The following is a 26,753-nucleotide window of genomic DNA, read 5'->3' on the forward strand; positions in this document are numbered from 1 at the left end:
ACAACCCCCTCATGGGGTGAGGAGGGAACCGATTGTTAAGATTTTGGCAGCTCATCACTGATTACAGCCCATGACACTCTGCTACTAGTCCCCTAAAGGCCTTCAGTGACCCCCGGCATTTCCCCTCGCAGACAATTATGTCTGCATGTCCTTAGTAGTGCTCATGAGATCCACATCTGGCCTTTCCTTGTACGCAGCATTGTCTCAGGGTATCACCCCACCCGCCTTGTCTCTCTAGTATCTTTCCCTCTCAGTCAGTAACGTCTAATTGCTTTTCTCAGACTCCTCTCCTGTGTGGTATACTCCTGCTGCTGTGAGCTTCCCCTCCCCGCACCCAGAGGTGAGGCCTGTCTGCATTTAACCCCGGGCACGCTGACTTAGTGACCCAAGGAAGCTGTATGGTCAAGGAAACCCTTACCATGACACCCAAGGACAGTGGGGTTCAAAGAATTGCTCTGAAAGAGAAACTTGCTGGCTTCATATAGCTACGGCTCCCTGTGACAGCTACCTTGTGGCCATGCTCCAAGGGGGTAACACACTTGAAGCTCTGCAGTGCAAGCCCAGAGGGAGCCTTCACTTGGACTGTGACGCGACACCCATGGAGCCCAGCCCAAGAGACCCCGAACCGGTTCCTGACTCTCTAAAAATGGGAGGACAAGCTTGGAGGAGGACATTCTGTGTGACGGGGGCCTGTTTCTAAAAGGCCCCGGGGGGGGGGGAGCAGCAAGAACAGAGACTCGGAAGATGCTGCCTGAGCGCTGGGTATTTTGGTGCCATGGGGAAGGATGCAGCCAGCCCACCCAACAGGTCCTGCTGTATTTCAGCTTCTCACCCCACATGGGTCCCAAAGGGTTTGGGGAAATGAAAGTTGTTTAAGAGCAGGTCTGGAACTGGACTCAGCTCAAGGTGGAAGTCGGACGGTGAGTACAAGACGCACTGTTACTCAGCCCCTGGAGTTCCATGTCTCACCCACAGAGACCCAAGCAGATGAGATGGGATCCTTGTTAATCTGTCTTGACCACAGGATGGGGAGCAAAGGGTGGGTGGCATGAGGAGAAGTGACCCTGCTTGGATGGCAAGGGAAGGGAACCTGAATCGCCAGATGAGTTTCAAGGATGCAAGTGATTCATCATCTCGTCCCTGCTCTCGGCGGGTCAGAGCCACCCCCTCAGACAGCCCATTTAATTAATAGGAAGGGAACAGCCTGATGGATGTGCAGTTTAAACAGATAAATCAGGCCATGCAGAAGAGCCTCCCCTTCCAGCAGGAGGGGGGCGCGTGATGGAGACCCAAGGGAAAATGGGCACTTCAAACTCGGAGGAGAGGTTCTGTTTGCCCTCTTGTCCAAGAGCAGAAGTTAATTAAAGCAAAAGGGCACAGGGAGGAGGAGGCAGCTTCTTACACATCATCTGCTGTCACTTGGATATTTGAAGGGCCGAGTGTCCTGGCTCACAGCTGGACAAGTTTACCACGGCTAATCTCTGCCAGCGTGGGGGGCTGCATCCCTCAGCTGATCCTCAACAGGCTGGGAAGGGGGCGGCTGTGATCCCATTTCTTCTTAATCAGCCAGCAAGGTGTCGGTAGCCTCCCACGCCAGTAGTGGGAGGCACAGAGCTGTCTTTTAACAAGGTCTCCACAAAAAGCAGGGGAAGTTGTAGGTCCAGCCCACTTTTGGCGCTTATCTTCCCACCAGCCAATGCTGGGGCTGCAGCAAGGCAGGAGAGAAAGGGATACCAACGCGTGGAACTGGGACGCAGGAAGGGATGACCAAAGGAGCCAGCACAAAGAAGCACTGTCATCAGAGAACAGGGTGGATGAGACACTGGGAGGAACAGGGAGCAAGACAAGTTTAGCGAGAGGCCCCAGCACGCAGGATGCCCAATTCAGGCAGCGGCAATAAACGGCAAGTACCATGTCAGCCACATTTCCAGCCAACACAAATTAAATGAGTGAGACTTGCAGATCAGCCCCACTGGTGTCTGAACTCCCCACAAACGGCCAGAGTCCGTGCGGCCAGCCAGCCTCCAGCCGCAGCCCCACTGGAGCTCAGGAGTTACCAACCGTGGCTACACAGGTGTCAACAGATACCAAGGAGATTTGGGAGTAAGGAAACGAAGATGAGAGAGGTGGGGTGGGGTGGCGATGGAGTCTCAGGGGGGTCAAACTGCAGATAAAGAGCAGGAGACATTAACAAAGTATTCCAGCCCCTCGGCCTTAGCACCCAGAAATCCTCAGGCAGCACATCCCCGTTTTTGCGGGAGACACAATACCGTGGCCCTGGCTCTTGTGATCATTACAGACCCCACACCCTTTCTGTGGCCGCTAACCCTGGCATCCTGGCCACGTTCCATGCCAGGAGTTACCTTCCACCAACCAATTCCCCCAGGGGGTTCCCGGGCCAATTCTCCCTCCTGAGCAGTTGCAGGGCTCTGGTCATAGGCCCCACTAGAGCTGACTGTGTTTCTGTGATGGGGGAAGGGATTCCTGAACCTGTCAGCTTTGTGGGAAGGGAGCTTTGCCCCTCATGCAAGGATCTCAAAGCCTGCCCCAAGCAGTGAGCCACCACAAGTCCCTTATCAGCTGGGCAAGCTATATCCCCCCTTTACAGACAGAGATGGGAGTCACAGAGGGATGCGGGTCCTTGCCAAGGTCATGCAGTGAGCCAGTGGCAAAGCCAGAAATAAAACTCTGCAGTCCTGGCTCCAGATGCCCGCTGGGGACTAGGGGGTGGGGGGGGGGGAGGAGGAAGGAGGCAATGACCCACCACAACAGAACCCTGCCCCCATCCCGCTGGCTGATCCAATTATCCCCTAAGAACAGGGAAGTGCTTGACCAAAGCAGCAGAGCCAGCCAGGTGGCTAATGAGTAGGGCCATGAGCAGCAGCTGTGCCCTCCACTGCCACCGCCGAGGCAGAGCGATTCACTGCCTGTCAGCATCACGGTGTCACAGACGCAGGCTCTGCCCCTCACTGCCCTTCCCACAGAGGAACATGCGGAGAAGACAGAGCAGGTGGGAACTGTTTGCCCAGCGTCGCTCTACCCTGTGCAGCGGGGCAGCCATGGGCACAGCACAGATGAAAGGGAAGGAGGACACTGGTGCTGCAAACACAAGGAAGAGTCTGACTGGAGACCCCTTCGACCGGGTACAGGTGCCAGGACACCCCTGCCCTGCCGGAGTGATTGTTTATCACAACTCACCAGAAGGGGATTTCACTCTAATTGGAAGAGTTTAACCCTTTAAGAGACTACATAGTCTCCATACCAGAGCATGTGGACTGCGGTGAGCACTTAGCCTACACTTTGGGGTGGCCACTGAGCTGGAGCAGAGGAAGGCAGGCACCAGTTACGTGATATTTGTGACTGCAGTAGCTGTCTGGGGCCTAGTTCAGAACCAGCCTGGTCGAGACTTCTCTGAGCACTGGCCCCACATGCGCAGCCCTGACGGGGAGAATCGGTTTGTGTCCTTGCTGCACCAGCAGCTCCTGAGTCAGGACCTGGAAGCAGCTTTGGTGACTGATGGGAAGGCGGAACAGAACCCAGCTCAGCCGCGGGGAAGCCTGCTTGCATCAGCAAAGAGTGTGTGTGTGTGTGTGGGGGGGTCCTAGTGATCAGGGAGGGGAGTTGTTTGGTTTGGTATTTTAAGAAGAGTCATTTTGGGGACATAACTACAACTCCACTGAAAGAGACACCCCCCCGCTTAGCAGTCCTGGGTCGGTGGTGAAGGTGGAGCTATGGCCCTGGTTTAGAGAGCCCGAGCCTTAAAGCACTGGCTCAGCGAAGAGAGAAAACTGCATGAGTCACTCTTAGTCCAATTACAGTGCATCCCTAACACTTGGCCACTCAGCCCTGCTCACACCAGACCACGAAGAGCCCTCACCTCAAGAGTTTACTTCAATCCCTTTAAATGCTGCACATTGCCTATCCACTGAACAGCATTCGAACCAAACACCCCTCAGCATCACTGACTCCCAGCCCTTCCAGGGCTGCTTTTGAGCCAATGCGGCAAGCGAAAGCCCTCGGTATGTGTCACGGCACTGAGAGAATGGGCAGTTCCCTGACTCCATGACAGAACACTGCCAATGACCCGTTTCCGAACGTGCAGCCAGCAGGACCCGTGCCAGCGTTGCAGGACCCCAGGGAAAGGCCTGGGACACCCGCTGACCCAGTCACGCAGCCAAACCTCAGCAGCAACAATAACCTTTCCGAGCTGGAGAGACACCCCTCCTCCCCCTGAACATGCACACGCTCCACTGCTCCCGTTTCTCAACTGGCTCAGGGCCTCTGTGCTACTCCAGCGCTGGTCACTCCAGGTACCTCAGGTACTTCAGAGGGGAACCTCCCCACTCACTTACACGGCATCCACTGGCCACCTCACTTCGTGGAGAATCATGATGCTCTGGAATATTTTCCAGTTCAGGAGAACCACCACAATCTCCAAGGGGTTGCATCCGAAAACTCCCTCCCCAAGCAACCAGCAATTTCAGGTGTACACTGATTTTAAACCAGAAAACAGTTTCATACCCATTTTCAGGCTGTTCTAGCAATAAACAAGAGGACCACGTTTAAACAAAACACACACTGTTGACTCATGTTCTTCATTTCTATATGACAGCCAAGGCTTCCAAAGAAGTGACAGGAGAAAAGGGGGAAATGAAGGAGCTGCTTTCCCTGTCAATCCAATTACTAGACAGCAAACCCATTTCATTAACACAGCTAACAGCTCACATAGCTAGGCTCTCTAATCAGCTCTCCCCAGCACTGTTACCCTTCCCCTCTTCTCTCTGTCTGTTATACACACTTGTTGCCTTTCATCTTCACTTGGACTGCGCTCTTCAGAACAAAGTAACTGTCCCTTACTGCGTGTTTGTAACATGAATAATGCAGCAAAAAGCTGTACTCTTGTTTTTACCTCCAGGTCCCTGCTTACAGTGGCCAGGCAGGCAGGCAGGCAGGCTACAGCAGAAAAGCAGTGCCAGTCAGTGGCTAGTGCAAAAGGCTGCATGTAGAGAAGCCCAGGATGGGAGTTTCAAATACCACCACATGACCCGGTGTTTCTGGCAGTGTCACTTGCCCATCTTGTGCCTTAGCTACTCCTGCTGAGAAGCTGTTCGCAATCTGCATCTCAAAGTATTTGGATGGCATTTCACTGCATTTGCAAAGCAGGGCAAATCCCTTTACTAAATCCTTCTACCTACAACGCAGTCACAATTTCTACAAGAAAAAAAAAAAAATCACGCTCCATTTCATTCCCAAAACGCTTCATTGGTTTGCAGCAACACTGTCTAACCTGCATCCAGGAAATTAAATAGCTGTTAACAGCCCATTCCAAAAGATATTTAAAAACAAAATCCAGCTTGCCAACTTATTAGAGCCGGGCTTCTCACACACAGTTTTGCTTATGGAATGAATTTGCTTATTATCCAGATTTTAGATAATTACTTTTGTACGCAAATACATCTGGCCAGCCAGAAACATCTCCATTCTGGAACCGCAGAGACAGGAGGTAACAGCCTTCCCCAGTTCCCATCGTTTATTTAGGACACCACCACCCCCACCAAAAACAATTAACCCAAAAGCTGCCAAAGATACAGCCACCAAGACTCCGTTCCTTGGTACGACAGCATTAACATCCCCCAGCATAGCTGCTGTTGCTGAAATACAAAGGCCAATGTTTGTGCCATGTGAACACACTGAAAGTAGAACAGTAGGAGCTGAGTAATCTCCTCCATACCATCAGCATCGCTCACTGAGCTGAGGACACCAGCCCAGGGAGCCCTCAGTGCCTGCAGGCGCCTCTGGAAAGCCGCCACAGTTAGAAACGTCTTGTCTGGTAAGCAGAGCGCCCAGTGAAAGAAGCCATCCCAAGGCAGGAGCTGGGCATACCGTGCCTTACCTTCTGTGCCTGAGTAGGCTCCGTGAGGACCAGGGTGAAGAGGCCCAGACAGATCTCCTCATGCTGAGGGGCTCCTTTACACACCTGCAAGGGGAAAGGGAAGCAACATGGGTGAGCAACACTAGGCCTCGCTCAGGTGGGGTGCTGACGACACGAGAAGCTCTTCTCAGGTCTAGGACAGGGACGCTCCGTACCAGCGCACAGCCGCCCCCAGGGAATTCAGCAGCAGAAAGTTACAGAGCTTCCCCATCGTTCATATCGGCAAAGTCCATTGAGTCCTGTGCCTGTATCCTGCACGCGCACAGATTTTGGAGTTAAAATACGTAGTTCAAGCAATGCTTCAATGCTCTTCCTAAGTGAGAGACTCCATGGCGGTGGGGAGTGGTCTGAAGGTTTTACTGGCAGGACTTCTGGATGCCCACATTACTCACAAGCAGTGAGGCCACACCTGCGCGATGCAGGTTACTCCACAGGATCACCCTGAAGGCCTCAGGGCCACCCCGTGAGGCACCCTCCCCACACCTGGGGCTTCACAAGAGGTGTGTCAGAGTTGTGTGGGACACACTTCACTGCTCACTCACTCAGCCACATGGGAAAGGCTTCCACTAGCACCAGTGGGCTTTGGCAGGCCCCATGTTTGCATCCCTCCTCCTGCTAAGCCAGGCTCCCCTAGTGCCATGACTCCAGCTAGCCAAAGATACAAGGGGGGAGAAAACTGCAGCCAACACATTTTAGAACCTCTAAAAATTACTGGAGTGTTCTCTACACAGCAACATCATCAGGGAGCAGGCGATGATGTGGGAACTTTTCAGGACCAGAAGCAAGTGCAGTGGGAAGACTGTACCACTGGGAATGGGGATTCCGAGGAGCTCAAGCAGAGAAACTATGTATGAAGAGGGAGTGTGCAAAAAAGTGCATGATAACTGCAATCACAGGCATGTCACCACCACCACATAAGCAAGTGCGTATTCACAAACATGCATACGCACCCCTCTCGTGGTAGATCAGTACCAACTGTCCAGCACTCACAAGCAAGCTTACAGGGTGGGCTTATGATGGAAGAGCAAAAGAGTCAGCCAGGTTTCAGCAAGGAAACACAGCGTGGCATTGCTGCCGAATTTTACGACACATGGAGTAAGCGTTTTTCTTAAAAAAACAACTCTGGAGAACTTCCGGTCAGCGTTCAGATTGGTGAAGGTGGCACAGCGCCCGCTCCACTGCTCCTAGCAGGGTACACATTGGCTGGCCGACAGCCCCCATGGCTGCCGTCTCGTGGAGGTGCCTCTGGGTGAATTATTTCTTCTTGTCAGGATTAACTTCTGTGACAAAGAAACCCCTTGGCAGAGGGTCCCCTGTTCTTTGCAAACAACTCTCATCTCAGACCTGACAAACTCACTACACCAAACACGTCTTACAGAATACTTATCCGTAAAGAGTAACATGTAAGGTATCTACAGAAAGCTTGTAACTTGCCAAGACACAATCACTGCGAGATGTACGTGTGGATGATATTTAAGGAATAATATATTTATACTGAACGTGTGCTTTATGGAGTTGGAGTAAAACTTAGTTACGTGGGGTTATGCTGCATGAATGGGTCACCGCCAAACTGGAAGGAGTAGCCCCCCCCCCCCCCCCCCCCGCAACCCTCATCTACCGCCCTGCCTTACCCCAGAACAGATAATGGAAAAACCACATCTGGCACTTACGTGAGCATTTAGGGCATCATTAGCTTCCCTCTCCGACACCCCATTGGTCAGTGATGTCACAATGCCCATGCACCTCTCTAGTCTCTGAAAAAGAGAAAACAAATCCATACACCAACTAGCAGGAACAGGTATCCCAGAGCCCCCGTTTCTTTGGCCACTCGGGGTGCCTTGTGTAAGTAACAAAACAGGGGGGCCAAGACTCCCAGGAGTGATTTTGGAAGCCTAATTTGAGACGCCTTTAAGGGGCCCAACTTTCCAAACACACTGGTTTCCTGCCTCTGAAAACAGGGCCACTTGGACGTGTCAAGTTGGGCACCAAAATCATTAGTCAGCTTTGAAAACCTGGGCCCTCTCACTTCCTGCTGCCATGGAAAGGGTGATGAGAGAGGCGATGGGAGACCATTGCCATCTATGCTCAAGACACCACATATACACCAGCGATGGGGGCCACGGGGGCTGGAGAGTAAAACCAGTATGATAATCATTCTCCCCTTGCGCCAGGCCCCAGAACCAGCCGCTGACTGGAGAAGCTACTATCTCATAGCTGCTCATTTATTCCTAGTCTGTGTTGGAAATACTCCACTGCCATTCCCCCACCTGCAGAGCCAGCTAATGGCATCATGTGGATTTGGGCCAACAAACACGACACACGGGCCAAGGTGACACAGGGACATCAGTCCCCATTCTGAGAGCAGAGCTATAGTCTCACACATTCAATTCTCTCGGAAGCTACAATTCGCGGACCATGGCAAAGACTATTCTGGGCATATACTGTAGAGCTGTGCCCCTTACTGAGCGGCAAGTGGAGTTCCCTCACTGCAGACAGACAAGACGCTTTCATTTTATGTGACTTTAGCGCTCAGGCAAGGTGCCGGAGTCCAAGGGCCTCCAGTTTAATTACTAACTTCGTAAGTAGCTTCTGGTGCTAAGAAACCGCAGGAGCAGAAGTTTTTGTGCGGATGTCCCAGCTAATGAAATGACAGCGAGAAGGACTCAAAGCCAGACTGCCCAGCACATGGCAAAACTCAGTTAATTTGCCACTGCAAAACCCTGACGGTAACTCTGGAGCAGAGTGACTACGAAAGCATAGCAGACGCACGCCTCCAAGGGGGCTGTCAGCCGCTCATGTCCTCTCAACGCACCACAAGGTCTTCTAGCAGCCGTCACAACCGCCTTCTACGACAACGGCCAAGGACCGGCTTCTCACGTGTGGTGCAGCAGCTGCTACAATGGGGCCCTGACCCTGGACTGGGGCCTGTAGGCATGACTGAAATACAAATAAATACATATGCACCACCGCCCACCGCTCACAGCGCTGAGCGACACCGAGTGGGACACAACGCTGAGTGGGACGTACCCTGCTCCAAGCACTGCTGTTATGCCTGTTGCTTGCGTTACAGTAGCACGTGCCTCAGCCAAGAGCAGGGTGGCCCTGCGCTGGGCCCAGTGAAGACAGTCAGAGACAGTCCCTCAAGGGAAGTGTTTACAGCCTCAGTAGACAAGACAGGGGGAGGGGAGGGCGCAGAAGAGAGCACCACTGTCACCACTTTGAAGTTGGGGAACTGAGGAATGGAAATGTTAAGTGATTTGCCCAAGGTCACTTCGGGAGTTTGTGGCAAAGACAGGAATGGAATTCGGCTCTTCCAAGTCCAAAGCCAGTGCCTCACCCACAGCACCATCCTTCTCTGAGGCCATCCACAGCCCGCTGAGCCCCGCTCACCTGCCTATCCATGGAAAGGAGCAGACTGCTCACCCCAAGCAAGTAAAACATTTGTTCGTTCCTGTCGTCATGATCAACAGAGGGCAGGAGCATTTGGCACTGGGCTGATAAGTGCATCACGACAGTTTCTGCACGTCTGGCTAAGCACCCTGGCCCACTCCAAATCACCAAGACAGGCACTTCAATGGCACTCACGCTGGTATTGGAGTGAGAGGTGAAAAGGCCTTACAGATCTACTGCAGCTCAAGGGAGAACATCAGCTTAAAGTGCGATGATTGCGTCGGAACTTTTGTGACTTGCTGAAAATCACGACAAGTGATTTCACTTCACTTTGTGCGTTCAACAGCATTGGGCGCACAGCCCTCTGTAGCCAGCCAGTCAGCTTCCTTTGCTGCTGTGGGTCTTGTTTCCAGCAACAGGGGAGAGGAAAGCATTTTAAAATAGAGCAAAATGTGATTGTAACACTGCAAGAACTAGCCAGGGAAGTGGGAACAGGTTAGTACATTAAACTATTTTCCTAGTGCTCAAATAACGCTTAACAACAGAAAGGAGTTAGCACTGGAGAAAGGGACAAACATCTGACAAAGGCAGCGTCTAGTGAACTCAGAACACTGGCTTGTAAGTGCCGTAAGCTTCTCAAGCCGTGTGGACAACTCTCTGGCACAGGAAAGGAGCTGGACAGCCAGCAAGGTGCTAGGAACACTGGAAAAGCAGAGACTTTGGGGTGAACAAAGCTCAGTTAGTCTGGTAGGTGGCATCTAAGCAAAGCCCATGAACCCTGCCTTGGCAACAAGAACCCTGTTTCTTATGGGGGTGGCTCTTTAGAGACATGACAAGATTGTATGGAGGACATTGGGGGTGCTCTCAAGTGGAGGCTTTCTACAGGGGCGTGTCTACGGGAGGTGCAGATTCCATTATGAACAAAGCCAGGCTAAGCGCTCCCATTTGTCGCACAAGGCCTCAGAATTTAAACAAGGTCTAGGGGTTCTGAGTGGGAGGACGTTTGTCTTGGCTCAGACCTTCCCAACCCCTTCACACACACCCCAGTGAAACATCGCTCTGACTGAGGGGACAGATGGGTCCCACTCTGGAGCCACTCAGGGAGTGCCTACACTGCCCACTAAGGCCAGGCTCGGACTCAGGTTTGAGCCTAAGCCCCCCTTCTGGCTACACACATCAGAATAGTCACACCAGAAAGCACTCAGGACCTGCCAGGGGGGTGGATCAGACCCCAAGTCCTGTTGTGACTCGGGTCCAAGCCCTGTCATTTTGCAGTGTGGATGCAGGTCAAGCCCCAGAGCTGAGTCAGGAGGGCTGCTTAGTGCAGTATGGATGTGTTAGCACAGCTGTGACACACAGGTCCAGCACCTGTAAACCCAAATTTATAATGCAGTGTGGAAACTGAGGCAGGGGCGTGGAAACTCCGAGTCCACAAGCCTGGGTCACAGACCTAGGCCTAGTGTGCAGTGTAGTCACACCCTCGGAATCATTCTGTGCATTGGGCTGGAGTGGGGATGAGGGAAGGAGAGAGCATGCTGGCTCTGCAGCACCCCAGACAGCTGCCACTGATCACAACCAAACCCGATTCCCTTCCTTCCCGAACAAGACACTGCACTGGAATGGCCTAATAAGATCCACTTGCTGTTGCTAAGCTATAACAGTGCAAGAGGCAAAAGTCTGAGGCATGAGCGGCAAGAGCTTCCACTCGACCTCAGAGAAATCCACAGGGGTTATTTTAATTGGATTTTTGCAAGTTAATCCTCCCAGAGCACCAACTGACTGACGTCTTTGGGGTAGTTTGGACGTGAACTTCCGGAGGCTGGCGTGCTCTCATTTCAAACCAGCGTTTCCAACTAGTACTATGTAAGAATTGTAGGTACCTCCCAGTGCACGTGCAGAGCCGCTCACTGACTTCACCTGAGGGGCTCCAGGCACGTGCCACGAGGACAACAGATCCTTCTGAGCGTACGTCTGCAGTAACCAGGCAGACATTAGAGGGGAAGAGCTAGTGCTGGATTATGCCCCGTCCACACGACAAGAACCACCATCGTCAAACATCCTTTATTCTTGCCTAGGTACACAGAACCACACACGTTATGATCACCCTTCAGAAACCATGTCCTACCTATGCTAGAATACGGTTAATGCATTTCTTTCCTGTTCACACAGAAAAGGAGCAACATGTTTTAGCTACAACCATGTTCACGTGGCTATTTTTGTAGTGCCGGTAGGGCCTGATTAGCAGGTCAGTGACCGAGAATTAGGAAGAGTCTGAGCAGTGGAACAGGAATGATGTGCAGCTAGAGAACGAGACAGGTCTATAATGGCCCCAGCAGTGCAGCTCCACCGACAACAGGAAAAGCTGTTATTGCACAGGGAGCTAGACAGGTGGGCAAACCCGGTTCCCGTTTTGGCCAGTGTAGCTACAGCCCGAGTATAAAAATGACCCTGCAGGGTCCCCCTACTTACGCCTCAGCTCTTACTACAGTGGAGAGGCAGCTCCACGGCAATTAAGGGTGTCGTCTCTCCAGCCCAGTATTTTGCTGTGCGAGTTGTAGATTAAACCCTGGCACAAACAGGTGCATTTTGCTTTCAGGGGCAGATGTGCCCCTTGTCACTTGGCCCAATCATTCAGACTACCCGTGCCACAAACTCAGTGCAGGAACTGAAGACCCAGCTGGAATGTTTCTGGCTCTGCCATCACCACTGGCAAGAGACCCTGCAACTGGAACACAGCCACCCACTCCACCTGCGAGAAGTGAGACAAAAGGACCCTGTCTCACTCTCCTGCAGAGTTAGCTGGGTAATTACTTGTTTGTGCCAGGGAAAGGTGCCAGATGCGACTCCAGGAGCTGATGTGCAGGATCTGAAGGGGTTATTTCTACACAATCACTTTCGGATTAGCACCATTTTAAAATGCAAATCTGCCAGGCTAATTATGGCACAGGCTAGTGACTCTCCCCCCTCCCCCATGTACCAATATGAATGAGGAGGAAGCTGTTGGCAAAGGGGAACATCTCCATTTCACAGTCTGCCTTCTAGGGTGATGCAAATGAACACACATGGGCCAACAAGTGCGGAAGGGTAACACTGCTTTTCAGTAAGGCTTTTTTCAGGGCTGATAGTTTACAGAACTATCAGAGAAGACCAAAAGAATTTGAAAGCCCAGATCTCAGGTAGACTCATTTCCGTTATTTCTAAAGGCAGAACAAGATCCAGTGAGCACAAACTGAAGTCAGAAAAATTCACACTGCAAGTAGGACAATATTAACAGTGCAGGTAGCTAGCTACCAGAACAGCTTTCCAAAGGAGTGGGTAAGCTCATCATGACTCAGTCTTTAAATGGAGACTGATTGACTTTCTAACAGTATGCTTTAGTTGAACCCCAAGTCACTGGGCTTGACAATGTTACTTATGCAGGAGGAAGAATAATTCCCTCCAGTGCAGAATTCACCAAGTGAAATTCCGTGGTCTCTGCTATGCAGGAGATCACGCCATATGAACACAGTGGTCCCTTCTGGCTTTAAAATCCATGAATATTTTTGAAGACTAGCGCTGTCCAGACACTAAAACAACAAATACATATAGCAACTAACTCTAGGGAATCAATCTTAAAGAAAAGACAATAGATATGGTTACACTTTAGGGATCAATCCTCACACAGTTATTCTCTACCCTGATAGGTCACCAGGGAAGTGACTATACACACTGGAGTAACTGCAGAATCAGTATTAGAACAGTCATTTTTTTAGCTATAGAAAAAAGTGCGTATACACAAACGTGTGTGTGCATGTATATACGCCCCCCTCCCCCACCACACCCCCCTAGTTTCAGTATCTCCATAGCAGAGAAAGGGTCTTGGTATTTCTCTCTCAGCAGGAGCTGGCGTTTTGCAGATACCTCACTAGATCATGTGTTAGAAGAGAGTTAAGACACAGAGAGTGAAACTCCCTGTCACAATAAATAGGAGACACACAAACTTGAAGAGTGGCTAAATGGTTAGTCTAAAAGAAAGATGTTACCCTTTCCTTAAAGGGACTTTAAAAGCATGCTGTCCAGGGATAAGCTGTGTTTCCTTTATCAGAACTCACAGCAGGCTGGCAAGAGGTCAGCTTTCTCTCTGAGTTTTAGTTTACGATACCATATGTAATATGTTTTGGAGGAACATTGTCACCTTAAACAACACTCCTCCAAAACCTTTGCTGAACCTACTGTTGTTATAATCAGCATCTCACATTATTATAATGAGAAGATGAGAAAAGACACTTCTCGATTTTGCCACCATATTGACTTTGGACATTTGACAGCACTGCATGTGAGCCCTGTTTCCCCCCTATAGTCAGTTTCCCCATTTGTGAGAGTCTTACATGCCGCTGCATGGAAGAGGATTTTTTTTTAAAAAAAAAAACAAAACATAACATGAAAACGTGATAGTAAAACCACTAAAACTGGCTGGGGGACTCAGGAGCAGGTGTAATACCTGACATTATTTTTAACTCATTTCTTACAAACTGACTGAATTTCAAGTTGGTATCTCTCTAACTGTTTTAGTGATTTAAAATACATGCACAAAGGAGACATTCCTAACTATTAAAGCAGGGGACCATTTGTCAGGACTTCTGGATTCACTTCCTAGTTCTGGTGCTTACCCAACTTTATGACCTTGAACAAGTCACTTCACCTGTCCATGTCTCAATCTCCCCAGCTGTAAAATAGCAATACCTACCTCACTGGATGGGCAAGATTTGAGAGTTGTACTGCCCTGAGATCCATGGAGAAGAGGCACTACAGAACACTAAATAATAGTGCTACAGGGATTCCAGACAAGCCCCGGAGAGAGTCCTTGGCGAGGTTTCAAGGAGAATTTGAGTTTTCAGCTCTGACAGGCACAAAAAGTGGCACTGCTCCGAGGACTGGGATCTTTTATTCAGAGCTGGACTAGTACCAAAAATACACAGGGACAATTGAGAGTTTTACCAATGGTACGGGAGTTTTCAGGCCCAGCAGGTTGATTTATGTCAGACCTTGAAACCAAGTAATTCCAGATACTTTTGGGTCTTTCTTTTCTACTTGATTTCCAATATGATTTTAGCTGGCACTGTTTCAACAGTCCTTAACACATTTGCTCCTGGCTCATAGTAAATAAAAAGCTGGCTCTGCCAGTCCAGCAGTTCATGAGACATTAGCCGCTCAAATCATGTCACAACTAAAGTGATAGTACTTCACCCTACAATAGCTCCTTTCAGAGGATCTCAGAATGCTTTATGAACATTAATTAACACCCATGTGAGACAGGTACAATAATAGCTACCTGCATTACCGATGAATAAACTGAGGTACAGAGAGATTATGTGCCCAAGGTCAGGCAGAAAGTCTGAAAGAAGAGCCAGGAATAAAACCTAGAACTTGTTCAGCTGTTCTAACCACTATTTACAATGCCTCAGCACCAGGTACAGATCCCAAAAGTGTTGACTCCCACTGCTTCTCTAACCACCTATCCATGGTGGAGAAAAAAGCAAGACAATGAGCAGAATGACATGATTTCAAGGTCTCATATTTTGGGTCCTGCCAGGGCTCCAAAATGCTTTGGCAGTCAGTAGAAATACATTCCAGGATGACACAGTTTTCCTGTTATCAGAAAGAACAGATGAGGAATCCTGTCAACGCTGAAGTCCAAAGCAGACTTTGTGATCCTGTTCCACAGCCCTTGTCCCTCCAAAATGCCCACACATGAAGCAGCAGGGCCTGCCCCCAGTGAAGTTGGAGAAACCAAAGACGAAGTGAAGAACCACTTGCCCACTGGGAACATTAGCAGGCCAACATGCTACCGCTTGCCCACCAGTGCAACGGAGACAAGATCGAGGGGGCTTTACACAAATACACAACGGGTTCAGATTGCAACTTCCTGCCAGCTGCCTCTCTCCTCAAGGAAAAGCTGAGGCGGGGGAACCACACTGGGGAGTGAGAACCACTCTGTCCACGCACAGCATGTCCCCAGGCCCAGCCTCCATTCCACCCTTTACAGCCCCCTCTCCAGCATGCCCCCCGGCCAGCTCCTTGCCCCCAGCCCCCGCCCCACCCCTTACAGGCCCCCGGCCAGCTCCTTGCCCCCAGCCCCCACCCCACCCCTTACAGGCCCCCGGCCAGCTCCTTGCCCCCAGCCCCCGCCCCTTACAGGCCCCCGGCCAGCTCCTTGCCCCCAGCCCCCGCCCCTTACAGGCCCCCGGCCAGCTCCTTGCCCCCAGCCCCCACCCCACCCCTTACAGGCCCCCGGCCAGCTCCTTGCCCCCAGCCCCCACCCCACCCCTTACAGGCCCCCGGCCAGCTCCTTGCCCCCAGCCCCCGCCCCTTACAGGCCCCCGGCCAGCTCCTTGCCCCCAGCCCCCGCCCCTTACAGGCCCCCGGCCAGCTCCTTGCCCCCAGCCCCCGCCCCTTACAGACCCCCTGGCCAGCTCCTTGCCCCCAGCCCCCGCCCCTTACAGACCCCCTGGCCAGCTCCTTGCCCCCAGCCCCCGCCCCACCCCTTACAGGCCCCCAGCCAGCTCCTTGCCCCCAGCCCCCGCCCCACCCCTTACAGGCCCCCGGCCAGCTCCTTGCCCCCAGCCCCCGCCCCGTCCCTTACAGGCCCCCTGGCCAGCTCCTTGCCCCCAGCCCCCCCCGCCCCTTACAGGCCCCCTGGCCAGCTCCTTGCCCCCAGCCCCCCCCGCCCCTTACAGGCCCCCTGGCCAGCTCCTTGCCCCCAGCCCCCCCCGCCCCACCCCGCCCCTTACAGACCCCCTGGCCAGCTCCTTGCCCCCAGCCCCCGCCCCTTACAGACCCCCTGGCCAGCTCCTTGCCCCCAGCCCCCGCCCCTTACAGGCCCCTCTCCCACGTGCACCTACCTCCTCTAACTCATCCTTGGCATCCAGGATGGTGGAGAGCAGCAACTTCCCTCCTCCTCCTCCTGCTGCTGCGGCTCCCCCCTTCCCCTTTTCCATGGCTGGGCAGGGGGCTCCCCTCTGCCGCTCACAGCCCTGGGGCCCACGCAGCTCTGCCCAAGGGGGGTGAGGGCTCCAGGGGGCTGCCCCGTCTCCCCCGCTGGCAGGATGGGGGGGCTCCTCTCTCAGCCCCCAGACTCCTCCCAGCACCTGCCTGGCACCTGGGGGGGCTGCGGGGGGGCTGCGGGGGGCAGGTCCCCTCTCTCCTGCCTGGGGAGCCCCTCGGCTCCTGCTCGGGGGGCTGGGCCGGCGTTATGGGGGGCGGGGGCCCGCAGGGGGCAGGTCCCCAGGCTGGGGGGGAGGAGCAGGGGACTGGCGGGGGAGGGGCTCTCTCTCCCCGAGGGGGGGTGTCTCCTCTGAGGGGACCGAGGGGGGCGGGGAGCAGGCGCCTCCTCACCCCCCACCCAACAGCACAGACCGGAAGCCACTAGGAGCGGGGGGGGGGGCGGGGGAGGAAGCGCCTCACGCGCCGGAAGGGCCCGCCCCCTCCGCCCCTCGCCGGCCAATGGCAGCGGGGAGAGGCCACCGAGCGACAGGGGAGGGAGGCGGCTCCGCCCCAACGGCTCGTCACAGCTGGGGGTGGGGCCGGCGAGGCGGTCTGGCCAATAGGGAGGGAGGGGGCGGGGTTTCCGTAGGGCTGAAGCGTCTCGCTCGGCTCGGCTGGGGATGGGGGAGGCGCGAGGCTGAGGCTCTGAGCGCCCCTCCCCCCTCCCCGCGCAGCGCAGCGCAGCGCGTGCCCCCCCCCTCCGCGTGCAGGGCGCTGTATGCTTAACCCCCCCCATTGCTCCGTGCCCAGCCTGCAGCTCTGCGCCCCTGAGCAGATGTCCCGGTTTTATAGGGAGAGTCCCGAGATTTGGGGCTTTGTCTGATATAGGCTCCTATTACCCCCCCCCCCCCCGGTTTTTCACACTTGCTGGCAGGTCACCCTACGCTGACCCCCCCAGGCTCTGCCCTGCCCACCCCACGGCTTTGCACCAACCCCCCCAAGGCTTTGCACCAACCCCCCTTCCCCCGTCCATACAGGGCTCTGCACTGACAACGACCCCCCCCCGCCCTCTGCACTGTCACCCCGCCCCCATCCATACAGGGCTCTGCACCGACACCCCCCCCCGGGCTCTGCAGTGACCCCCCCCATCTCCCTCGCCATACAGGGCTCTGCACCGACACCCCCCCCCAGGCTCTGCAGTGACCCCCTATCCCCCCATCCATACAGGGCTCTGCACTGACCGCACCCCGCCCACACACTGCTCTGCATTGACGACCCCTGCCCATATAGGGTTCTGCATTTCCCTCCTCCCCAGCACTCTGCACTCACCCACCCCCATCCACACAGGGCTGTGCATTGACCCCCCTCCCTGGCAGCTCTCAGCCATGGCTCTTCACCACACGCCACAATTCTGTGGCCCCATGGGGCATGGGGCTGCCCCCGGCAGGGCTATTGGCACTGCACAGTGGCTGCAGGGATAAACTCACTGCTCTCCCCTGGCTCCCTCCCAGGGCAGCCAGCAGAGCCTGTTTTGCCCATAGCCCGTTCCCCTCCCCTCCCCTCCGTCCCAGCGCTGATCAGATACAGGAGTGCAGGGAAGTGGGAGCCAGAAGGGGAAGTGAACAACTCAGTGCGGGAGGAAGCCAGGCACAACAGAGAGCACCACAGCCGGGGCGATAACCCGATCGCCGGCCGCTGCGTCCCTGCCCGGCCATGCCTGCTTTCCCTTGGGTGGGCACAGGGGGACTTCGAGGGGGCTTAGGGACAGCAAAGGCATGAGGGAGATCTGACCATGAGGGCCTAAACTATAGCTGTTTGGGGGTGGGGGGAGAGATGGGGTCCAAGGGCGCAGCGCCTCGCCTCCAGGACAGTTCGGAACAGGCCCATAGGGGCTGAAAGACAGGCCTGTCTGGCAGCCGCTTGGTGGCCCTGTGTGGGTCTCAGCCCCGTTCCTGGGGGGCAAAGTGCCCATGTCACCTGAACCACCATCACTGCTGATGCTAACTGGCCCCTTTGCCAGCCGCCTCCACAGAGAGGCCAGAGCCTGCCTGGGCTGCGGAGACCAAGCCCCGTCCCCTTGGAAGCTGGGGCCATGCATGAGGGGAGCCTGCCGTGCCCAGCCTGGGCAGCTCAGCAGAAGCTGCCAGTCTGGGGCAGGCTGAGCCTGGCCAAGGGCCGTGCCCTTCTTCCTGGGCCCAGAAGACTCGATGCTGCAGTAGGCCTAGGGCCACATCCCAGGAGGCCCCAGTGCCCAGCAGACGTCATATCCCAGGAGGGCCCAGTCACAGCATGATCCCAGGCAGGGTCCCCCTGGCAGCCGGCGGGGTGCCAGCCCCAGCCATGCTCCATCAGGGCAATTCATTGCCTCCCCCTCCCCACACAGGACCCCGGCCTGGCTGTGATGCAAACTGCAGTGGGAGCAAAAGTCTGGCTCTGGGATCGTGCCCCCAGTCACTCCCCCATGGCAGCTGTAAGGATCACAGCCCCCAGCCCATCCCTCCAGCACAGAGCCAGCCTCCCCCAGCGTGGTCCCAGGCTTCCTGCCATTGCCACAGGGTCAGCGGGTGGCTCTTCTCTGCCTGGGGTCAGGGGCTACTTCCTTCCCGGCTCCCCTAGAGCCCACAGGCTCTGGGCCAGGCCGGTGCTGGGCACGATTGGGTCCCTTCAGCTCAGCCGCAGCTCAGCAGGACCCGCTCCCTAGGGCAGGCGAGCCCTGAGATCCCAGGGGCCAGGCTCTTCGCCTTGGCTGAGCTCCCCTCACTCTCTGACCTGCCCAGGCTCCCAGGAACGCACCCCCCCCCCCGCCTGCTGTCTGTCTGCCTCAAGATCCCATTCTCCCCTCACCCTCTGGCGGCAGAATAGCCCCACAGCTCCCTGGCAGTTCCCCCTGCCCCACCCCAGGCGTGGTCAGGCTCCCCATCCCAGCCTGCCTGAGGACAGCAGAAGGGCAACCCCTGGATGGGGCTGGGCCAGGGGACCCGAGCCCTGCCCTTCGGCAGGTACAGCATGTTACAGACCCAGCCTGCCGGGTGCCGCTGGGGAGGCCGTGTCCAGCCCCACTGGTGCCCAGCGCTGCCCCTACGAGGCCAGGGTTCGTCCCCACCTCGGTGCTCGTTCTCTGGGCTGCTCTGGCCGTTCCAGGCCCAAGGCTGTCCCCCACGATGTCCTCCATGCAGCCTGTCCCTGCTTAACTGCCGGGGCCCCACCTGGGATGGGGGAGCGGCTGCCTCTGAGCTGGGGTGAGGGCTCCCGGGAATTGCTGCCCAGTGCCTGAGGCTGTGGCCTGCAGGGGAGCGGGGTGGGCTGCCACAGCTCCCCATCGCGCTGCAGCCCACGTGGCTGGGGCCCAGAGGCTGATGGATAAGCCTTCCCAGGCCTCAGAGGAAGGCATCATTAGTCCACTTTACAGGTGGCTATACCGAAGCACAGAAGTCAGTCAGCAGAAAAGCTAAGGCCAGAACCCAGGAGTCCTGACTCCCTCCCCCACTCGAGCCCTCTCTCACCCAGCACCAGGGCAGAACACAGGAGTCCCACCCCCACCTCGCCTGCTCTAACGCACTCCTCCCATCCCAAAGCTGGGCATGGAACCCAGGAGTCCTGGTGCCAAACATGCTGCCCTCGCCACTCGTCCAGGTTTCCTGCCACGACCCTAGTGACCAGTCGGGGGAGCTAAGAGACTCTAACGGGATTTCCGTGTGCCTACTGGGGGCAGGTTACAGGAGCAGGTAGATGGTGGGAGCGGGGGGGTACAGGGCAGAGTCCTGGGGACCCGTAGTGCACAAATGCTCTTGAATGGGAACACTGAGCTCCAGGCCCCCAGCCAGCCGGGCGCTCACCCAGGCGGGGCGGGGGAAGGGGGGGGTGCTTTGCTGCTGGCCTGGCTGCTGACTTTGACAAACGAGCCCAGGGAACGGCCCGTTCAGGCCTGTGCGTTCCTGGCAGGGCCGGAGGTGCCTGCTCAGTCCCGCTGCCTCCCTCGCATTCCTGGCAGGGGCCAGGGCTTCCCGGCTCTGAGCGGGGGCTGCCTGCCCCTCCTGGGGCAAGACTGGGCTGAGCCCCTCCTCCCCGCAGTGTCCCACATGCCCAGCCAGCCTCCCAGATTGGCTCTGCAGAGGGGTGCCCCTACAGTCCTGGGGGGTCAGGATCAGGGGTGCTGACACATCAGGGTAGGAGGTGTAGCGGGGAGGGCCCCGGCTGGGCAGGAGTGGGGGTGTTGCCAAAGCTGGTGGAGGCGGGTGTCCCACTGCCCCCTCCCCCATTCATCCCATTCCCTGTGAGGCAGGACACCCCGATCCCAGGCCCCAGAGCTAGCCTCTCTCCCCCCAGGAGCCTCCCCACTCCAGAGGGTTAGCCCTGCCTCCCCCCAGGGCCCGCGGGAGCCATCACGCTGAGTGTGAGATACACAGGCTTTATTACAAAGAGTAGAGCTCTGGTGACAACGCCCTGACAGGGACACCCAACCCTGGGTGTGTGTGGGGGGTGATGCCCAGCTGTGTGAGCTCCCCTCACTCTTCGTGAAAGGGCAGGTGCTGGGCAGCACCGGCTCCTTCCCTGGCCCACAGCTCCTCCCCACCCGCGGCTCCGGGGATGAGCGTGGCGGGGCCTGGGGGAGAGGCCCGCCAGGGTTCAAGGCTCTGGGCTCACAGGGGTGGGATCCTCTCCCTAGATGTGGCTCCGGCTCAGGGGCCTCACCGCAGGGGTGGAGAGAGAGCAGGGTAGGGGCAGCACCAGGGCTCAGGGCTGGGAATGGGGATGGGCCGGTGATCCTACTCCAGGGCTTTTCACGAGCCAGCAGCACTGGGAGGCGGGCGTGGGCATCATCCCCCCAGGGTTCAGTCCAACCATTCTCTGCTTCCCCCTCACCCGACTCAGGCTGTCGGGCGGCAGAGACTGCTGGCGGGGGGATGATTGTTTGAAGTGTCTTTGGAGGCCCCCTAGGAGGGCTGGGTCCACACCCAGCCCCCGTGTCTTGCTGGGCTCAGCGGGGCCCCCCCTGCAGGGTCCCGTTCAGCCCCAGGCTGGAGCGTCTGTGGGAGAGGCCGGTGCCCGGAGGAGAAGCAGGACGGGCCGGCGCGCGGGTGGATGCTGGTCCCTCGGCGGGCAGGTCAGCCCCGCGTGCTGCTCATGCGCTCACCCAGCAGCCAGTAAGTCCGCATCTTGCCCTTGCCCTGTGGGAGGAGAGGAAGCTCAGGGGAGATCCTGGGGGGATCCCCCCCATGCCTGCCCCAGGCAGGGCACTGGGCAGCCTGGCCCGGGAGGAAGGTGCGGGCCAGGGGCAGAGTCCTGCTCCAGCAGGTGTGAGGAGATGTGGCTGGTGCTAGGGCTGGGGCAGCCCCCCCTTGCTTGGCCTGACCCAGGTGGGGCTCGAGGGAGGGGAGCGAGGGTGGGGGGCACGTGTCCCTGGGAGGGGGTAGATGGCAGTGCCCAAGAACGGGACTCCAGGGGGCGGGTAGTAGTGCCCGGGGGAAGACAGTGGCAGGGGGACCAGTGGGGGGTGATGAGGCTGGTGGGGGCAGAGGGAGACCATGCTTCCGTCACCTTCATCTCCACGTCCCCGCGCAGCTCCAGCTCAAAACAGCCGACCTCCTCCAAGACGCATTTGGTGGCCGACGACAGGTGGATCTTCAGGGCTGGAACCACAGACATGGGGCTGTGGGTGGTGCAGGGACACGGCCGCCCTGCCCCTCTGCCGTCCCCGTCTCCCCCCAGGCAGAGACACAGCCCCCTCCAGCTCCCTGCAGCCACCTGCCCAGCCTCAGCTCAGCTCCTAGGGAGGACGACTGGCCCAGTCCAGCCAGCTCCAGCCACCCCCTCCACTCTGGTGGCCCCCCTGCTCGCCAGCACCCCTCCCCCACTCCCAACCCAGTCCTCCCCTCTGCCCCCCATTTGCTGGCAGCACCCTCCCCACGCAGTATCCCCTTCTGCCCCCCACAGCTCAGCCCTGTGCCTGGCCCCTTTACCTCCCATTGACTCCATCCGTGAGGCCGTGTTCACCGTGTCCCCAAAGAGGCAATAACGGGGCATCTTCAGACCGACCACCCCGCGCAGACTGGCCTGGGACAGGAGGGACAGAGAGTGTTGGGCACCCCCCCTGCAGGCTGCACCCAGGGCTGCTTCGTCCCCCACCAGGGCTCACCCCTCCCCTGCCCAGATCGCACACATTCAAATCAACCAGCCCTTGCACTGTTAGTGCTGGGCTTGTACAAAGGGCCTCGCACGCTAGCGGCTCCTGGGTGAGGCAGGGAAGGTCCCCAGCCAGCCGCTGGTGGTGCTATGACTGGAGCTCAGGAGTCCTGGCTCCCAGCCCCCCGCAACCTCTAACCCTAGACCCCACTCCCTTACCAAAGCTGGAACGGAACCCAGGAGTCCTGGCTCCCAGCCCCCGCAACCTCTAACCCCTAGACCCCACTCCCTTACCAAAGCTGGAACGGAACCCAGGAGTCCTGGCTCCCAGCCCCCCTGCTCTAGCCACTAGACCCTGTGAGATTGCACTCCATATGCTTTATGGAAATATGCTTATGAATATGACAGAACTGGAATATGCTTTACGCTAAATACCCCTTGTATGGTGCCATTAGAAAGCTTGTGATCTACTAATGTGTTCATCCTATTTGTTTGTGTGTATTACTTCTGCGTCTGGAATTAGGAGAATGAGACATGAAGTTGTAACACCGATGTAAACATATTAATTGGAGGCCATTAAGGGAGCTCCACAAACAATCAGTCGTAAATGGCCTTAGTACACAGGAAGGCTTTCAAGTAACATGTGGGTCAGCTCATGGGGAATGGAGACTAGGGGTCTTACCGTGACATGTGACCATGGCACCTGACAATGAAATCCATCTTAAATCTGGCACTTTTCTATTTAGGAGGGGTGGGGACCCAGAGACACAAAAGATTCCTGCCTTGTGCCAAAGCTATAAAAGGGGGTGGAGCAGAACAAAGGGGCTGCCGGTCATGAGAAAACCCCTGCTTACCCCCTGAGATGTCTGCTGGAACTAACAAGGACTGTACCAGGGGAAAGGATTGGGCCCAGACTAGGAAGGAGTCCGATGAAGTGAGCTGTAGCTCATGAAAGCTTATGCTCAAATAAATTGGTTAGTCTCTAAGGTGCCACAAGTCCTCCTGTTCTTTTTGCGAATACAGACTCACACGGCTGTTACTCTGAAACTAGCCTGTGATAGAAGCTTATTGGAACATCTCTGAGGGTGAGATTTTATCTGAATTCAGTTTTCTACTTTATTAGGCTTAGATTGTGTGTTTTTGCTTTATTTTGCTAGGTGACTTACTTTGTTCTGTCTAGTATCAGAGGGGTAGCCGTGTTTGCCGCTTTTACAGATCCAGACTAAGAGCCCTGTGGCACCTTATAGACTAACAGACGTAAAACTTATGCTCCAATACGTCTATTAATCTATAAGGTGCCACAGGGCTCTTTGCTGCTTTGTTCTGTCTGTTATTACTTGAAACCACTTAAATCCTACTTTTTATACTTAATACAATCACTTTTGTTTATTAATAAACCCAGAGTAAGTGGTTAATACCTGGGGGAGCAAACAGCTGTGCATCTCTCTCTATCAGTGTTATAGAGGGTGGACAATTTATGAATTTACCCTGCATAAGCTTTATACAGAGTAAAACGGATTAATTTGGGGTTCAGGCTCCCAGAAAGGCTGAACACTGGGCGCTGGGAAAGTCCCTGTTAACTGAGAAGCCCCTGGGCTGAGTGCATCTCAGTTTCAGTGAACTGCAGAGAGGCGTGGCCAACCTCTGGGGCTGTGCTGAAGCTGACGGGAGTGGAGAGCACCTGTTCTGGCAGGAGGGTTGTTCTCAGTGGCACGCCAGCTCATCAAGTGACAGTCTTGAGGGGAGTCTCTGTGACCGAACCCGTCACAGACCCCACTCCCTTCCCAGAGCGGGGATAGAACCCAGGAGTCCTGGCCCCAAGTCCCATGCAAATGGCCCAGTCTATTTAGGGTCAGAGCGTGCCAGGCTCTTGCAGAGCTGCATGGCAAGGGGAGGGGCAGAAGGGGGCACCTGCTGCCCTCGGTGCTCCCCAGTGTGTGCGTGAGGGGGGGATACCCTAGGGGCTCCCTGCAGCCCATTGCCTGGGGCCATGCTGCCCTTGCTCAAGGCCCGCCCCGCCGGCTCCACCCCGGCTCACCGCTGTGGATCCCGATGCGCAGCTTGAGTTGCTGGTCCGGCCGGTGGCGGATCTTGAAGGTGCGCACGGCGTCGAGCAGGGCCAGGGACATGCGGGCCACCTCGCGGGCGTGCAGCTTGCCGTTGCGCACCGGCAGCCCCGACACCACCATGTAGGCGTCGCCGATGGTCTCCACCTGCGGGGGGGGGGGAAGAGAGCACAGCCCTGGGGCAAGCCAGCTGCACACGCTGCCCCCGCCTCCCCGGATGCCTCTCACTCAGGGCTGTGTTGTGAGGCTTGAGCCCAGGGGGAAATGGGGGGGTGCACGCGTGTGCATGCCCGTGCCCAGGAAACCTCAGCAGACCAGGAGCCTCCAGCGTTGTACTCGGCTGACGCATCCTCTTGCCTCTGGCCATGAGCTGCCCCCAGCCGACAGGGTCTGGAGGAAACTCCCCTTACCCCAGCACTGCCCCTTCCTCCCAGCGACAGGAGACTGGGCTGGGCCGGCCTGGCAGCTCCTCTGCTCCCTGGCATTGGCCCTCGGAGGGCCTGGCAGCGAGTGTGGTTCCGGGGCAGTTCCAGCTCCTCGGACAGAGCAGCAGGGGCACGACTGGGGGGCGTGGAGCTGCCTCCGGAAGTGAGGGTCTCAAGGGCCAGGAGGGCAGATCCAGCCAGCAGGGGGCGGCCTCAGACCCAGGGCAGAGCTGGGGGCACGTCACGGCAATGCGATGGCATCTCCACCAGGGCGGCAGCATGAGGGGGGCTGTCCCGGGGCAGGGGAGCACTATTTGTTCGTGCAGAACCGTCAGTCTCAGTGGAGGCGGGTGTCGGCCAGACCCCCCTCCCCCAGCAATCCCCACCCCACCGCGACAGGCCCCCCGCAGCCCCCCCTCACCTTGTAGACATCGAAGTTGTCGATGATGGCGTCGAAGCAGGTGTACAGGTCGTTCAGCAAGGTCACAACCTGCAATGCACGCAGCGGGGTGGGAGGGGGAGGTGAGAGGCTTTGCCTGGCCTGATCCCCCCCACCCCCAGGGCAGTGAGAGCGCTTCCGCCCCTTCCGCACCAGCCCCAGAGATGTGGCAGATAGGCGGGGGTGGGGGGAGGCGCTGAGCCCTCCCCTGGGACGCAGGCTCCCGCCCATGGAATCCGGGCGGCTGACGGATGAAGCAGGGATGCAGGCAGGGCACCCTGGAGACTGAGCCTGGCACCTCTGCCCAAGCAGAGGGCTGTGCCCGCGGTGGGGGCGGGAGCCAGGGCTCCAAGCACCGCCAGCCCTGCCTGCGCCTAGAGCCCCGTGCTTGGCCCCTCAGCCTCCACGCAGCTCTCCCGCCAGGGCAGGCTTTGAACCTGGGACGGGGGGCCCTGGGCAGATCCAAGCCCCACCCGTTCTCTCCTGCTGCCTTCCTCCTCCCCAGCACTGTCACCGCAGGTAGGATTCCCCTTCCCAACCCGCTGGGGGCTAACCAGCGGCTGTGCCCAGGCGGCTGGGGCAGAGACCCTGGGGAGCACCACATCCCTCCCCCAGCGACCTACGGGGACTCGCCCTGCCCCGCCGGTTACCTGCATGGGGGTGCTCTCTGCCGACAGGGCTGTGAACCCCACGATGTCGCTGAAGTAGATGGTGACGACGTCGAAGGCCTCAGCCTGCACCGTCTCCCCGCGCTTCAGCTGCTCGGCCACGGAGCTGGGGGACAGGGAGAGCGGGGTGAGGGACGGGGGCAGAAGGGGCCTGGATGCCCAGGTGTTTGGGGGGCTCCCGGCTGGGGGAGGAGGAGCAGGCCCCCATAGCGCTGGGGGGCTGAGGGTGAAGGCTGGGTGCCAATGGGGCAGTCTAGGATCCGGTCTCGGGCGAGGCCTGGCGCGTGCCTGGTGCCCTCGGGAGGACGGGGGGTGAAGGAGCCTGCCTGGGGCAGGCGGGCGGCTCCAGCCCATCACTCACTGGGGCAGGATCTGGTAGAGCAGGGCCTCGGCCTTGCGCTTCTCCTCCAGGTAGGCCTGCGTCCGCTCCTCGACCAGCTCCTCCAGGTTGTTGGCGTACTGCTCCATGCGCGACAGCAGGTTGTCCAGGATGTTGCTGCTGTTCTCCCTGCAACGCACGGGGCCGTGAGGGTGCAGGGCCGCGGGAACGGCCCTTTCTCCCACCCTCGCAGCCCCTCTCCTCCAGGGCTCGCTGGGGTGGGGCACCCCATGCCAGCCATGCAGCCAGCACAGCCCCCCACTTGCTGCCTCTCCCACCCGAGGGCGGGGACGCGATGGAATAACCGGGGTGGAAGCAGCCGGGGCGACCGCAACACACCCCACGGAGCAGGGGCACGCTCCAGGGGC

The 26,753-nt window shown here is 57.0% G+C and overlaps 2 protein-coding genes across 2 annotated transcripts in view; both read right to left on the reverse strand.

Annotated features, from left to right (window-relative positions):
• The window catches only part of INTS3 (integrator complex subunit 3), a 69,704-nt gene extending 53,182 nt beyond the window's left edge, over positions 1 to 16,522 (reverse strand). Inside the window, exons 1-3 of the mRNA XM_077840910.1 lie at positions 16,204 to 16,522; positions 7,603 to 7,686; positions 5,894 to 5,977 (exon numbers count right to left, since the gene is read on the reverse strand). Of these exons, the coding sequence (XP_077697036.1) occupies positions 5,894 to 5,977; positions 7,603 to 7,686; positions 16,204 to 16,299 (264 nt within the window). The 5' untranslated portion in view covers positions 16,300 to 16,522. The remainder of the gene's footprint in view (positions 1 to 5,893; positions 5,978 to 7,602; positions 7,687 to 16,203) is intronic.
• A 4,157-nt stretch (positions 16,523 to 20,679) lies between these two features.
• NPR1 (natriuretic peptide receptor 1) overlaps positions 20,680 to 26,753 on the reverse strand; it is a 32,461-nt gene continuing 26,387 nt past the window's right edge. Inside the window, exons 16-22 of the mRNA XM_077841239.1 lie at positions 26,368 to 26,514; positions 25,989 to 26,112; positions 25,321 to 25,389; positions 24,437 to 24,621; positions 22,246 to 22,334; positions 21,824 to 21,915; positions 20,680 to 21,453 (exon numbers count right to left, since the gene is read on the reverse strand). Of these exons, the coding sequence (XP_077697365.1) occupies positions 21,391 to 21,453; positions 21,824 to 21,915; positions 22,246 to 22,334; positions 24,437 to 24,621; positions 25,321 to 25,389; positions 25,989 to 26,112; positions 26,368 to 26,514 (769 nt within the window). The 3' untranslated portion in view covers positions 20,680 to 21,390. The remainder of the gene's footprint in view (positions 21,454 to 21,823; positions 21,916 to 22,245; positions 22,335 to 24,436; positions 24,622 to 25,320; positions 25,390 to 25,988; positions 26,113 to 26,367; positions 26,515 to 26,753) is intronic.

The sequence above is a fragment of the Eretmochelys imbricata genome, chromosome 24 (assembly GCF_965152235.1).
Source record: "Eretmochelys imbricata isolate rEreImb1 chromosome 24, rEreImb1.hap1, whole genome shotgun sequence".
Taxonomy (NCBI): domain Eukaryota; kingdom Metazoa; phylum Chordata; order Testudines; family Cheloniidae; genus Eretmochelys; species Eretmochelys imbricata.